Here is a 13,628-nt window from a genome sequence, read left to right on the forward strand (position 1 = left end):
GGGAGGTGGGGTGGGAGCCGTTAGCGGAGGTGCGGTTGGTGGGGAGGTAGCCGGTGGGAGGCGGGGAAGCGTAGAGTTCGGGAGGCATGGGGTTGGCGAACTGCGTGGTGATCGGAGGGGGGGAGGCGTAGAGTTCGGGGGGCATCGGGGTGGTGGAGGTGTACAATTCGGGAGGCATGGTGGATGCGGAGGTCGGCGCGTTGCCACCTCCGGAGCTGAACTGCCTGGACACCGTTTTTCTTGAGGGTGACGTCGCGCTGACAGGACTCTCCGACGGATTGACGCTCATGCGATCCATGAGCTCGTGCAGCCGTTCGCGTTCCCAGTCCACCAGTCCCGAATTATGGCTCGATTTGCGTTGCTCGATCGCTGAGAGTAGCTGCCCACCTTCCGAGCGGCGGTTGTTGACAAACGTCTCGACATTCTTATGGAGGCTATCGACGGTGTCTTTCATCTCGGTGTAGAATGCCTGCGCGCGCATGAGGCCTTGCACCAGGTCGTTGAAGGCTTGGTACACCTTGCGGTATTTGCTGATCACCGAATTGCGTTGCCGGGAGAAGGCTTCGTATTTGGACTGTTCCGCACGGACGCGCTTGTCCTGGAGGAGGTCGCCGTAGACGCGGGTCAGTTCTTTCATCAAAGATGTCTGCTTGTGGTTGGCTTGTAGGATTCGGGTTTGGTGAGGCCGGAATTTCTCCAATTCGGTCTTGAAGAGCTGGGCTTCCTGGTTGGTGATGGCGCGTTTATTGAGAATAAGCACATTGGAAATGTCATCGTTGTGAACCTGGTCATATTAGCGTTGCCCCATACAGGTCTCGGACGAAACCCTACCTTCTCCTTCAGATCTTTCAGCACCGCCGCCCGCTCTCGCTTGATCAAGTTCAGCTTCTTCACCAGCTCTTCCACGTTCGAAATCTGGTCTGCTACACTCGGTCCGCCCTCAAAGTCGTCATCAATCAAGCTCCCCTCCACTTGGGGCGACCTAGGACTTCCGATGCCCTTTCCTTTGGCTCGTGCCGCGCCAGCCTTAATCATTGCCCGCTGATATAAAACGTCCGCCTCGTCCGTCTCACCGGCACTTCTCATCTCGTCAAAATCCGCCTCGTACGTCCGGAAGGTGCTGAAAAGCTGCGCATCGCTGGTGGACGCCTCCTCAATCGCCCCTTTGTAGTTCTTGATATCGCTGCGTAACGTTGCCGTGAGCCGCGAACTCGGTTGCTGGGTCCAGTCATCGCCGTACTTCGACCGCATCTTCTCGCATACGCTTTCTTCCATATCCAGCTGCTTCTGTGACTGATCCAGCCGCGATGTGATCCCGGATTTGTCGGCGGAGAGCTGGTCGAAGGCTTTGTTGAAGGGTTGATGTCCAGCGAGCTCCTCGCACCATCGGCGGAACTCGGGATCGACACGGACATCTTGGTCCATGCCGCCTTTGAGGACGTTCAGGCTTTCGGGCAATTTCAAATAGTCCAGACTTGCTTCCATTTCGTCATCTGCGACCTCGACACGCTCTGTCTCTGCCCGGACGACTTTCGCTTTTTCTTCGTCATACAGGCTTGCCGACTCCGTGACCGCCATGGGAACAATCTTCTGGAAGATGTCGGGACCGATGATCCGCTGAATATCCTGACCTTGATACAACTCGCTCACGGGGATGGCTTTCGCAGCTGGTAACTTCGGGATCGGCGATAGCGACGCCTCGCCGGGAACTGGCTGATGATAAATGAAGTCGTTGTCTTTCGAGAACTCTCGGTACTTCTCCTGGACATTCACCAGGTGTCGCTTGGTGATGTCGCTGAGGATGACGCCGGTGTCGGAAGTCAGGTTGGAACTTGATGGCACGGAGGATGGAATGGCCGTGGCGAATCGATTCGCTTCTCGCGCAAGACCTTCCGCGACCTGTAGTCGGCATACCGCGACTCCGTGGGCGTTCGCATCATTGTCGGCCAGCGCTTGGTAATACTGTGCGAGTGCTGCCATATGGCTAGCTTTGGCCTAATCAAATCAACACTGCCCCATCACTGCAGAGGTGGACATACCTGAGCGACTAGCAGCCAAACCCGCTCAAAGATCGCTTTCGTCACATTCTCCTGAACGCCTTCCAATGCCTGCGCGTAGAGAAACGCGGCCTGACTAGCCAACTTCGCCAACAACCCTACCTTCTTATCGTCCGCGATCTGCTTTTCCAGAAACACTTCCTGCCCCTGCGCCAACATCAGCGCGATCAGCGTCTTCACCGTCTCCCGACTCAAGTCCATGCTCGGCGCGTGCAGGAAGTTCTCGTTGATGTAGGTGAACATGCCCGCGGCGGCCTGAAACGAGTGGTATGCGGTCTTCAACCCCGTATCTTCGAATCGGTTCTGGTGCGCCGCGTGGCAGGACAACACGGCTGAGATGTTGAATATGATGGATGCTTTTTCATACGCCAGAGAATACTGGGACGTCGGTTTATGTGTGAATGCGTCGAACCTGCACTGCATTAGCCCTGCTCCCAACACCCCAATGATTCGCGTCCGATGGGCCGAACTCACCAAGTAAACGAAATCTTAATATGATTCTCATCCACGGGAAACCGCAGATCCAGCAGCTCCAACTGCCCGTAATACCGATACAGCAGATCCCGTCCCGCCGCGCTGTCCTTCCCCGCGCCTCGCATGTCCTGCCGCAGGCGATTCAGCATCGCACACTCCTCGTTGTACCGCTCGGGATCATCGCCATAGGTGTCGCGTATGTACGCCTTCAGCGGTGTGATCCAGTCGACCTCGTTGGTCTGCTTGAGCGGACTCGAGAGCATAGGCGTCTGGGCGAGCATTGTGGCGGTGGCGGTCGATGATGGGAGGGGAAGATGGAGGCGGTTAAGTGCGGGTGGAGGAAGAGGAAGAGGTGGAGGCGGTGGTTTGGTGAGGTGATTCGTATTGGGACGGCCAGGAGATGGGGTGATGCTGCAGATGTTGGTTTATGCACTTATCCGTGATGACGGGGCGCTACACGTCGTGGATTGGGGGTCGGTGGTTCCAATTCCAATCGTGGGAGGACCATGGACGAGAGTCTCGCTGTCTTCACCGGCTTGGAGGCAACGGGGTCACATTCACCAGCTCTGGATGGTCATGTCGTGCAAAATGCCGTCGTGTTGGTGAGTTGGACCTCGTGTAGGCTGACGTATTGATTGGGCAGGTGTGCGTCGTTGTCGTGGCCCAACGGAGCAGAGGTAGCGAACGGAGGATTTGGCTTTAGATAAGAATCCAAGATGACGCACAGTGAAGGATACAATGTCCAGGTGATGGATTCGGAGAGCCTAGCAAGGTGCGACTTCGCGTTGCTGGGAGATGTGAGGTGTTCGGTTCCTTGCGTGAAGGCGGGCGTAGTGGTGTGTTATTTAGTGTGAAGGCGGGGATGCCTGGCGGTTGGATGCAGTGGAAATGGCCGACGTCGCTGAAATCAAGAGGATACCGACAGTGTCCGATCAAACAAGTTACAAGAAAGACAAACCCTCGAGGAGCTCTGAGAGTGGTGAACTGGTGATGTTGAGATGGAGGGCGAGAGATGATACAGCAGTGGAATGTTGTGCGTCTTTCACGCTGCTACTTGTTACAATCATCAATGAGCATCTCTCAGAGCATGGACTCGTAGCGGGAGGGACCGCGACCTCTGCGGCCCAATCTGCGACCGCCCACGCGCGAGGAGCTGTGATCCCTAAGCGCTGACCGAGTGATGGCCCTGGGGCTAGCGCCGATCGGGAAACCCGCTTGGTCAATCAATCTTCTTGGCTGTGGATATACGAATAACGAAATACTGTTGAGGCTGTGTGGATGCGGATGGGGAGGAGGACGAAGGATGGGTTTAAATGATAAATTGAGGAATGGAGGTAGATGGATAGAAGGGGAGTTGTTGCTCTCTACCTTGGTCTATCAGAAGCACATAATACACATCTGGTACACTGCTAATTATACCGCAAGTTCTAATCTTATTTGGGTGGCTTTCTGGTGCTACAGCTTGGTACAATCTACAGATACAATACAAGATTGGGGATTCTCCAAACCAAACCCATCCCGTCTCCTCGTACAGTCCCAAATGAAAACTCCTTCCCATGCACGCTGAATCAATGGTCCTGGAGGTATGCCAGTGATGAACGGAGATGACCAAACCGGACGACCGTGAAGGGATGTCGAAAATCAGGACCGCCAGCCTCTATCAACTGTCTATTCTGATCCCGACGACTTCTTTTTCTCTTCTTTCGACGATTGCTCGCCCTCGCCGGTGGACTTCTGGTCGCCAGTTGGCTTCTGGTCGCCAGTTCGCTTCTGTTCGCTGGAGGCCTTCTGTTCGCCGGTGGCATTCTCGCCGGTTGTCGTCTGTTCGCCGTCCTTGAAGTTATGCTGCCCGGTCAACGAATGCCACGCCGACTTCAAGAACCCTTCACCCTTATGTGCATCGGCCTTATTCGCATCCACCGTATCCGTCTTGTTCTCGCTCCGCCCATCCTTCCCAGCCGCCCTTGAATCCGCATCCATCTGCCTCAGATTCATAATCCGCTTCGCATTCTGATCGCCCATCTCATCCGCCAACATTTCCAAGATCGTCCGCTGATTCGCGCTTAGATACTTCGGCATCGACACCTTGAACTCGACGCGCAGATCGCCCGTCCCGGCGCGCTTGCCACCGAGCTTGGGCATGCCTTTGCCCGGGAGGGTGATCTTGTCGCCGGTGTTGGTGCCGGTGGGGACGCGGATGCGCACGTCGGCGTCGAGGGTGGGGACCTCGATTTCGCCGCCGAGGATGGCGGTGGTGAGGGGGACCGAGGCAGTGTACAAGACGTCGGAGCCGGAGCGGCCGAACTTGGGGTCGGGTTGGACACGGATGAAGACATAGAGGTCGCCGCGTTGACCTTTGACGGGGCCTTCGGCGCTCGCGTACCCGGTCGCAGGTGCATCGCCTTCGCCTGACACCCGTAACCTCATCCCATCTTCGACTCCCGCTGGGATATCCACCGAGATGGTCTTTCTTTCCCTTACAGCTCCCGCGCCCGAACAGGTGCCGCACTGCCCCCCTCGCGGGGTCACCTGCCCCGAGCCCGAACAATCCGCGCACGTCGACGCCATCTGGAACCCTCCTTGCATGAAATGCACCCTCTGCCCCGTCCCATCGCACTTCCCACACTTCTCCCGCTTCGTCCCCTTCTTCAGCCCGTTCCCATGACATGTCCCACATTCCGCCAACGGCGTCACCCGGATCTGCTTCGATACTCCCTTCGCCGCGTCCAGGAACGACAGCGACGCCTGCACCTCGATATTCTCCCCCACCAGCACCTCATCCATGAAAGGGTTCGCTCGCCCGCGCCGCGTCCGCCGCCCCCCGCCGCCAAACGCACCGAACAGATCCTCGAAGCTGAATTCCTGGTTAAACCCGCCCGCGCCCGCCTGGCCGCCGCCGAATCCACCGAATCCACCGAATCCACCGAACCCGCCACCGAACGGGTGCCCACCGGGCCCGCCGGCGCCGGCGGATGGGTCGAAGCCACCGTTTTGGTCGAAGGCGGCGGAGCCGTACTTGTCAAAGGCTTCCTTGCGTTTGGCGTCGGAGAGCAGCTCGTAGGCGCCTTGAGCGTCTGCGAACTTGTCTTTGGCGCCGGCGTCTTTGTTGGTATCGGGATGGAATTTCTTCGCGAGGCCATAGTATGCTTTCTTGATGTCGGCGGGCGAGGAATTACGCGGGACGCCGAGGACGGTGTAGGGATCTTTCATCGCGGAGAAATGGTTGGAAGCGTGGAAATGCTGGGGTGGAATTAGTATCGTATTCGAATTCATGCATCCATTTGGGGTTGTAGATCATCTCGTAGAGAGCGAATGTTACTCACCCTTCTCTGTCCTGGTATCGACAACCTCTCCCCCGATACTCGACCTGATGGTCGCCATGTCGTTCGGCTATGACATGTGCTGAGCTCCCTCCTGCCTAGATTCGGCTTCTGTATGCCCGAATCACTATGCCTCTGCTGCGTTCGAGGTACACAGGAATGTGTAGCAATGGTCCCAACCCGCAGTGGCAACGCTGCCCTCAACGACGAGGTCGATGCCGCTGCGACACTCATCGCGCTCCTTTCTCCTGTTTGCACTGATGGGGTTGTCTTGTTATATCGAGCTCATGGGGTATAACGAAGGAAATGCCAGAATTCGGCGAATTAAAATGAATACAGGATCGATTGATCGGACTCGAAGAATGGACTTGAAGAGGTGTTGGTTACTGAGTATAATTATCTTCACCCAAAGATGTTGTTCGAGAAATTTCCAATGCATGGACGAGAGATGGTCCGTGCAGTTCACCCATCGTCATTTAGTCATTATCTGGAACTCATCTCATTGGCTGAGAGAATCGGATATCTCAACTCTTAACGCCTAAGCTTCGACGACGGCTTCGGTTGAGTTCGGTCTTACTGTTCATGTCCCGCTTCCTGTGGTGGTGACTGGTGTGGTTGGTGCCGATATTGTTATACAATCATAAATGAATGCCGGTAAGGTTAATAAGGCTTGCGTGAGCGTGAATGGGATATATAGGGTTCTGGCACCTGTGGTTACCGGCATATAAAGTCAGTCGTAGTTCGTCATTTCATTCCACTACAGTTCAACCTCAATCAACTCTGTTCTATATCTCATCAAAGTCTTGTCCACCTCCAACCATACCCTCAACCATGTCCTCCACCATCCGCGCCTGGACCTTCACCCACGGCGGCTACCCCTCCTCCATCTCCCTCGCCACTCTCCCCTCCCCCACCTCCCCTCCAAACCCAACCACCATCCACATCCGCCCCCACGCCATCGCCCTCAACCCCGTCGACATCCAACTCATCAACCTCCCCTTTTGGTCCATGCCGCTCCTCACTCGCGTCTTCCCCGCCCTCCCCGCCCCGAAAGGCATCGCCGCCGACCTCGCCGGCACCGTCGTTGCGGCCGGCAACAACTCCGGGTTTGCAGTTGGGGATTCCGTGTTTGGGATCGCGTTCACGCCGACGACGGGGACGGCGCAAGAGCTGGTAGAGGTGGATGTGGGGGAGGGGGGAAAGGGAACAGCGAGCGCGGTGATTTTAAAAAAACCGGAGGAGTGGAGCTGGGAGCAGGGCGCGGGGTTGCCGTTGGTGTGGTTGACGGCGCGGAAGTGCGTGAAGGAGGTGGAGGGGTGGGTGGGGAAGAAGAGCGGGAAAGGGAAGAGCGACGAGGGCCGGGTAGTGGTGTTGGGGGGGAGTTCGGCGACGGGGATGTATGCGGTGTGGTTGGCGAGGAAGCGAGGGTGGAGCGTATTGGCGACGTGTTCGGGGCGGAATGCAGAGTTTGTGAGGGGGATGGGGGCGGAGGTGGTGGTAGATTATACGGTGGAGAAGGTGCCGGAGGAGGTGAGGCGGTGGGGGCCGGATGCGGTGATTGATTGTGTGGGGGGGACGGAATGTGTTGGCATTGCGAATCGATATGTCACGATTGTGGGGGATAAGACCTCGAGATTGACTATGGGAGGTGCGGCGTTATATTTGACGAGTCCGACCATGTACCTTCGGTGGGCGCTGGGAAAGGCTGGACTTGGAAGCTCGTATGATTGCGTCAATCTCGAGTTTAACAAGGAATTCCTCGAGGAGGCGTTGACATTGCCAAAGGACAAGATCGCTATCGACAGCGTGTGGGAGTTTGAGCAGTTGATGGAAGCCTTTGAGAGGCTTAATACCGGTCGGGCAAGGGGGAAGGTGATTGTCAAGGTCGCAGAATAAGTTTCATCCAACTCAGATAGATAGAACGATATCATACAGCCATACGAAACTTTAGCTTGTCTTCTTTTACAATCTCCTCCCGCATGGACTCCAGCTGTTCAACATCCCAATTTACACTCACGTACCGTCCGGATAGCCAGTCCCGCTTCTCCTTTGTCAGCCAGGTCAGAAACCCTCCAACCAACCCAATATCATCGGTCAGGACTGCGCGGGATCGGTTAGTGATGCTCCGTCTGCCTCGAGCAATAACTTACTTTGGTCCCACATATCCCCCTTATCATTGCTGTGAAGCTCGGTCTGAGCTGTCACCACCGCCCCGGGATGGATCGAGTACGCACACACCCCCAACCGGGCATTGTGATCATTATGAATGTGCTCAACCAGGCGATTGACCGCGATCTTGCTCACGTTATACGCTATCGGAGTGGCGGCGCTAGCAATTGAATGGGACGCGAGCGAAGTGATCTGAACAAATGCCTGCGGCCCGTCCTTAGTGTCCGCCAACAGTGGCACGAAGTGCTTCGCGGTGTACACGCTTCCCATGAGATTGATATCGATCACCCGCTTGAAATCATCATCTTCCATGACCCCGACTGGCAACTGCCGCTTTCCGTCTGAATCGATCAGATAGTTCGAGATGACTCCAGCGTTGGCTACTACCACATCCAACCTGCCGAACTCCGCTTTCACCGCATCCGCCAACGCTTTCACGTCCTCTTCTTTCGTCGTGTCGCAGGTCTTCACCAGCACTTTCACACTGGGATTAGCCTTCTTCAACTCCGCCTCGAGCGACTCGAGATCTGTTGCGGTACGTGCGGCGATCGCTATCCCGCTGACCCCCGCTCGAACGTAGTCCATGGAGATCACCCGACCTAACCCCTTGCCCGCGCCGGTCACCACGGCCACGAACGGCGAGCGCAGCGGGTTCGATTCCGGGAGGGTTGGGCCTTCGGCTTTGGTGTGGATGGTCGGGGTGAAGGTGATTCCATAGCTGGCGGGGCCTGCGGAGACGGAGTTTGAGGAGGGAGGCATGATGGTAGGGAGACTTTGCTTTGAACCGAACCAATTGGCAGATTGAATAGACTAACACTGGAGAGCAGAGAAGGGAAGATTGAAACCGTATATTTACACCTAGTTACTGGTAGTTACCGTAGTTCGCGATCTACATCTTGAAGTCGGCGGGGTAATCTTGCCCGAGTCGCAACCGAGCAAGATAGTTATTAATTACCCTAAGCTGAAGTCGTTAGTTGGGGTTTCAGACTGACCACGCTAACTGCGTAACATTATCCTCGAAGTCACATATCTCATAGACGACATTCGGAAAGAAAGACAGGAACAGGAGGCATCAGTTCCGTGCATGTAATCATTGTCACTTGATATGAAGATAGGTATTGATTAGCGGAGAACGACATCCCTAGTATAGCTGCTCGCTGGGAATTTCATGGATAAGGAGAATTTAGGAGATTCTTTCTTTCAAGTCGCTCTAGGTGGAAATGATCGAAACTTGTAGACAATTGTAAGCTGATGAACTCAATTGAAAGACTGACGGGATGGAAGTGATTAGTCAAAATCTGGTCACGTGTAAACAAGCACTCGGGCAATAATATGGCATTCGCAAGATATCATTGGGTCAAGTCTGGTGCGTGTGTAAACAATCATTTAGGCAATAAGGCATCGATTCTCGTTGCCATAACAAAACACGCCGCTTAATTCCACTTTGTCGCGACATGAGATGATGATAGCCACAACCGATGTAGGAGCCCAAGAGCTGCAAAAATGAGGGTTATAGAACTAGTCATTGATGTGAGCATGGTTGTAAATCTGATACCGAGCGCTGCTAACTCGAATCCAGGGCTTCAAATCATATGCCATCCGGACCGTCATATCGGGATGGTAAACAATCCTCCCCTTCTCGCGAAAGCTATTCCTTACGAGTGAACATAGGGACGCAAGCTTCAACTCGATCACAGGCCTGAATGGGAGCGGAAAGTCCAATATCCTCGACGCGATATGTTTCGTTCTCGGCATCACCAACGTGAGCGTGGTGCGCGCGCAGAACCTCCAGGACCTTATTTACAAGCGCGGACAAGCCGGAGTCACGAAAGCGAGCGTTACAATCACATTCGACAATAGTAACAAGAAGACGAGCCCGATCGGCTTCGAGGAATATGCGCAGATTTCGGTCACCCGCCAGATCGTGCTGGGCGGTACCAGCAAGTACCTCATCAATGGACACCGTGCCCAGCAGCAGACGGTCCAGAACCTATTTCAATCCGTTCAACTGAATATCAACAACCCGAATTTCCTGATCATGCAGGGTCGAATCACGAAGGTTCTGAATATGAAAGCGGTGGAAATCCTAGCGATGATCGAGGAGGCGGCAGGGACGCGCATGTTCGAAGATCGACGTGACAAGGCTATCAAGACGATGGGCAAGAAGGAGTTGAAGTTACAAGAGATTTCCGAGCTTCTGACTGAAGAGATTGAGCCGAAATTGGAGAAATTACGTCAAGAAAAGCGGACGTTCCTCGACTACCAACAGACACAAAGCGACTTGGAGCGTTTGACACGATTGGTGGTCGCCTACGACTACGTCCGGTATAACCAAAAGCTATCAAGCGCCGCAGACGATCTCGAAGCCAAGAAAAACCGGGTACAAGCATTAGAGGAGTCTGCCATCCGACTGAAGCGAGAAATTGACTTCCTCCAAGAAGATATCAACAAGGTTAAGTCTGCAAGGGAGAAGGAGCTGCGAAAAGGGGGCAAATTCCAGGCGCTGGAGGAACAAGTCAAAACTCATTCCCACGAGATCGTCCGACTCACGACCGTCATCGACCTCAAGACTTCGAACCGAAACGAAGAAGTCGACAAACGCCGCCAGCTAGAAGTCAGTGTTAAGGATCTGGAGCAGCAGCTGGCGGAGAAGACCACGATTCACGAGAAACTCGAGGTACAGTACGCGAAGGCCCAATCCGAATTTGAGCGAGAGAGCAAAGAATTCGAGCAAAAGGAAGAGCTGTTGCAGACACTCCAAACCGGTGTTGCGTCACGGGAGGGGCAGGAGGGCGGCTACCAAGGCCAACTACAAGCCGCGCGGACACGAGCAAGCGAATCTGCCACCCAGCAAGAGCAGGCAAGACTAAAGATCAAGCATCTCGAGCAGCAGATCAAAGAAGAGGAGCCGCGTGCCAAAAAGGCGAAAGAGCAAAATTCCGATCTACTGAAGGGCCTCGATGCGCTGCATGCCCAAGCGAAGAAACAGGAATTCGATTTGAACCGGCTGGGATTCGAGCCGGGGATGGAGCAAGACCTGTACCAACAGGAGTCGCATCTACAACAGCGGGTACGAGACCTTCGAAGTCAGGCGGATGGCTTGCGTCGGAGGGTTTCGAATATCGACTTCACATACCACAATCCGACCCAAAATTTCGACCGGTCGAAAGTCAAGGGTCTCGTCGCGCAATTGTTTAACTTGAACAAGCAGCACACACGAGCCGGTACAGCCCTTGAGATCTGCGCCGGTGGCCGGTTATACAATGTCGTCGTCGATTCCGCCGAAACCGGTACGCAGCTCCTGCAGAATGGCAGGTTGAAGAAGCGGGTCACGATCATCCCGTTGAACAAGATCGCGGCGTTCAAAGCGTCGGCCCAGAAGATCAATGCAGCGCAGAGAATCGCCCCGGGGAAAGTCAACCTTGCGCTGGAGCTGATTGGCTACGATGATGAGGTCTGCGCGGCCATGGAGTATGTGTTTGGATCGACCCTAGTCTGCGAAGATGCCGCGACTGCGAAGCGGGTGACGTTTGATCCGGCGGTTCGGATGAAGAGCGTCACGCTCGAAGGCGATGTGTACGACCCTTCTGGTACGCTTTCGGGAGGTAGTGCGCCGCATTCAAGTGGAATGCTTGTGACGCTTCAGAAACTCAATGAGACCATGGCTGAATTGTCCGCCGCTGAGCAAGAGCTATCTGCTCTGCACGAGACACTTTCTCGAGAGAAGCAGCGGTTGGATGCAGCCAGAGGCCTAAAACAGGGTCTTGACCTCAAACAGCATGAGATCAAGCTGACGGAGCAACAAATCAGTAGCAACTCGTCTACCTCCATCATCCAGGCCGTTGAAGAGATGAAAGCAACCATAGTGCAGCTCAAGCAAGATATTTCCGAGGCGAAGGCTGCACATAACGAAGCCTCCAAGGAGGTCAAGCGTGTGGAGCGAGACATGGAAGAGTTCAGCAAGAACAAGGACAGCAAGCTCGCCGAGCTGCAATCATCCGTCGAGAAACTCCGAAAGGCCCTCACAAAGGCATCAGGTACCATGAAGCCATTGCAGCAAGAGATGCGAGACGCCAAAGTCGAGCTTGAACAGTGTTCGGCCGATCTTGCCGCGACGCAAGAGCAGGGACAAGATCTCGACGTGACGCTAAAGTCACTTCAAGATGAGGTCGACGCGCTCGTGGCGGACCAGTCCAGCGCCAAAGAAGCTCACGACCAAGCGAAAGCCAACCTGGATACAGAACAGGCCAAACTGACCGGTTTCGACGAAGAGCTCCGGGCGTTGGAACAGGCTTCCCGGTCGAAGTCCGCGTTGACCACGGAGGAGGGCCTGGAATTGCAACGTCTCGGACACCAAGTTGACAAAGCCGAGAAAGAAGAACAATCCGCCTCCCACGCTATCGGCCACATGGAAAAAGAGCACGACTGGATCGCCGACGAGCGCGATGCCTTCGGACGCGCCGGCACCCCATACGACTTCAACGGGCAGAACATGTCCGAATGCCGCACGAACCTCAAAAGCCTCGTCGAGCGCTTCCAAGGGATGAAGAAGAAGATTAACCCGAAGGTGATGAGCATGATCGACAGCGTGGAGAAGAAAGAAGCCAGCCTGAAGCACATGATGCGCACGGTGATCAAGGACAAGAAGAAGATCGAGGAGACGATCGTCAATCTGGACGAGTATAAGAAGGAGGCGCTGCAGACGACGTGGGAGAAGGTCAACGGTGACTTCGGACAGATCTTCAATGAGCTGTTGCCGGGGAGTTTCGCGAAATTGGATCCGCCTGAGGGGAAGACGATCGCGGATGGGTTGGAGGTGAAAGTCAGCCTGGGCAAGGTGTGGAAGCAGAGTCTCACCGAGCTGAGCGGTGGTCAAAGGTTCGTTGCACCCTACCCTCTATTAATCTACCACTGACCGACCTAGATCGCTCATCGCGCTGTCACTCATCATGGCTCTACTCCAATTCAAACCGGCGCCGATGTATATCCTCGACGAAGTCGACGCCGCGCTCGATCTCTCCCACACGCAGAACATTGGGCGGCTGATCAAGACGCGGTTCAAGGGATCGCAGTTTATCGTGGTCAGTTTGAAGGATGGGATGTTCCAGAACGCGAACCGTATCTTCCGGACGAGGTTTAGTGAGGGGACCAGTGTCGTTACCGCATTGACGCCGGCGGACTTAAAGTAGAAAAATTCTCAAGGTTTTGATGTGTCACGGTACAGTTCTTGTCTGGTGTTGGCGCTGAGGATCCAGGCGGAGTTAGGGGTTATTGGGCATGATGCAGGTTTATGAGGTTGGTCTAGATCTGGTCTACACGATTACGAGTCTATATCACGCGCAGCTGCTTTCCCGGTTGCATTGATAGCCTTAGCAGGATACGTCGACCTGTAATGTAAGACCTTTTACACCGAGTTCAAGCATTACCGGTTGTACTTCGTACATGTATAAAATAATGAAGTCCACATTCTATGACTACTCTAACATGGTGTCTAACGATCGCTCGTGATAACTCCCACAAACTGTTAGAAGATATCCCTCTATCCATAACCCCAACCCAAACAGCTGATAGATCCGAAATACTCAAATGCCACCTTTCCAAAGTATCC

The 13,628-nt window shown here is 54.7% G+C and overlaps 5 protein-coding genes across 5 annotated transcripts in view; 2 read left to right on the top strand and 3 right to left on the bottom strand.

Moving 5' to 3' along the window:
• Positions 1–3,261, bottom strand: part of P152DRAFT_168345 (BRO1-domain-containing protein) — a 3,970-nt gene extending 709 nt beyond the window's left edge. Inside the window, exons 1-4 of the mRNA XM_033674069.1 lie at positions 2,532–3,261; positions 2,040–2,469; positions 832–1,995; positions 1–784 (exon numbers count right to left, since the gene is read on the bottom strand). The exon at positions 1–784 is cut by the window's left edge and continues 311 nt beyond it. Of these exons, the coding sequence (XP_033530925.1) occupies positions 1–784; positions 832–1,995; positions 2,040–2,469; positions 2,532–2,812 (2,659 nt within the window). The 5' untranslated portion in view covers positions 2,813–3,261. The remainder of the gene's footprint in view (positions 785–831; positions 1,996–2,039; positions 2,470–2,531) is intronic.
• Positions 3,262–3,949: 688 nt separating this feature from the next.
• On the bottom strand, positions 3,950–6,269 carry P152DRAFT_442228 (uncharacterized protein). The gene is made up of 2 exons (XM_033677736.1): positions 5,855–6,269; positions 3,950–5,771 (listed from the first exon to the last, which is right to left on the bottom strand). The coding sequence occupies exons 1-2, from the start codon at positions 6,083–6,085 to the stop codon at positions 4,200–4,202; spliced, it is 1,803 nt and encodes a 600-aa protein (XP_033530926.1). The 5' UTR covers positions 6,086–6,269; the 3' UTR covers positions 3,950–4,199.
• Positions 6,270–6,682: 413 nt separating this feature from the next.
• On the top strand, positions 6,683–7,747 carry P152DRAFT_468521 (NAD(P)-binding protein; the record flags this gene model as incomplete). Its single annotated transcript, XM_033680827.1, has 1 exon — positions 6,683–7,747. The coding sequence occupies one exon, from the start codon at positions 6,683–6,685 to the stop codon at positions 7,745–7,747; it is 1,065 nt and encodes a 354-aa protein (XP_033530927.1).
• Positions 7,748–7,754: 7 nt separating this feature from the next.
• P152DRAFT_423255 (NAD(P)-binding protein) lies at positions 7,755–9,243 on the bottom strand. The gene is made up of 2 exons (XM_033677206.1): positions 8,002–9,243; positions 7,755–7,951 (listed from the first exon to the last, which is right to left on the bottom strand). The coding sequence occupies exons 1-2, from the start codon at positions 8,777–8,779 to the stop codon at positions 7,779–7,781; spliced, it is 951 nt and encodes a 316-aa protein (XP_033530928.1). The 5' UTR covers positions 8,780–9,243; the 3' UTR covers positions 7,755–7,778.
• A 280-nt stretch (positions 9,244–9,523) lies between these two features.
• P152DRAFT_484816 (RecF/RecN/SMC protein) lies at positions 9,524–13,209 on the top strand (the record flags this gene model as incomplete). Its single annotated transcript, XM_033682024.1, has 4 exons — positions 9,524–9,550; positions 9,600–9,640; positions 9,692–12,898; positions 12,945–13,209. The coding sequence occupies 4 exons, from the start codon at positions 9,524–9,526 to the stop codon at positions 13,207–13,209; spliced, it is 3,540 nt and encodes a 1,179-aa protein (XP_033530929.1).
• Positions 13,210–13,628: the final 419 nt, after the last annotated feature.

This window comes from Eremomyces bilateralis, assembly GCF_010015585.1.
Source record: "Eremomyces bilateralis CBS 781.70 unplaced genomic scaffold P152scaffold_26, whole genome shotgun sequence".
Classification (NCBI taxonomy): Eukaryota; Fungi; Ascomycota; class Dothideomycetes; order Eremomycetales; family Eremomycetaceae; genus Eremomyces; species Eremomyces bilateralis.

Bases quoted from the DNA above. Each gene is read 5' to 3' on its own strand.
- P152DRAFT_442228 (XM_033677736.1), bottom strand. From the start codon at position 6,085: ATGAGTGTCGCAGCGGCATCGACCTCGTCGTTGAGGGCAGCGTTGCCA. The intron at 5,772-5,854 runs GTGAGTAACATT...ATTCCACCCCAG, and splicing joins CGATACCAGGACAGAGAAGG to CATTTCCACGCTTCCAACCA.
- P152DRAFT_423255 (XM_033677206.1), bottom strand. From the start codon at position 8,779: ATGCCTCCCTCCTCAAACTCCGTCTCCGCAGGCCCCGCCAGCTATGGA. The intron at 7,952-8,001 runs GTAAGTTATTGC...GATCCCGCGCAG, and splicing joins GGGGGATATGTGGGACCAAA to TCCTGACCGATGATATTGGG.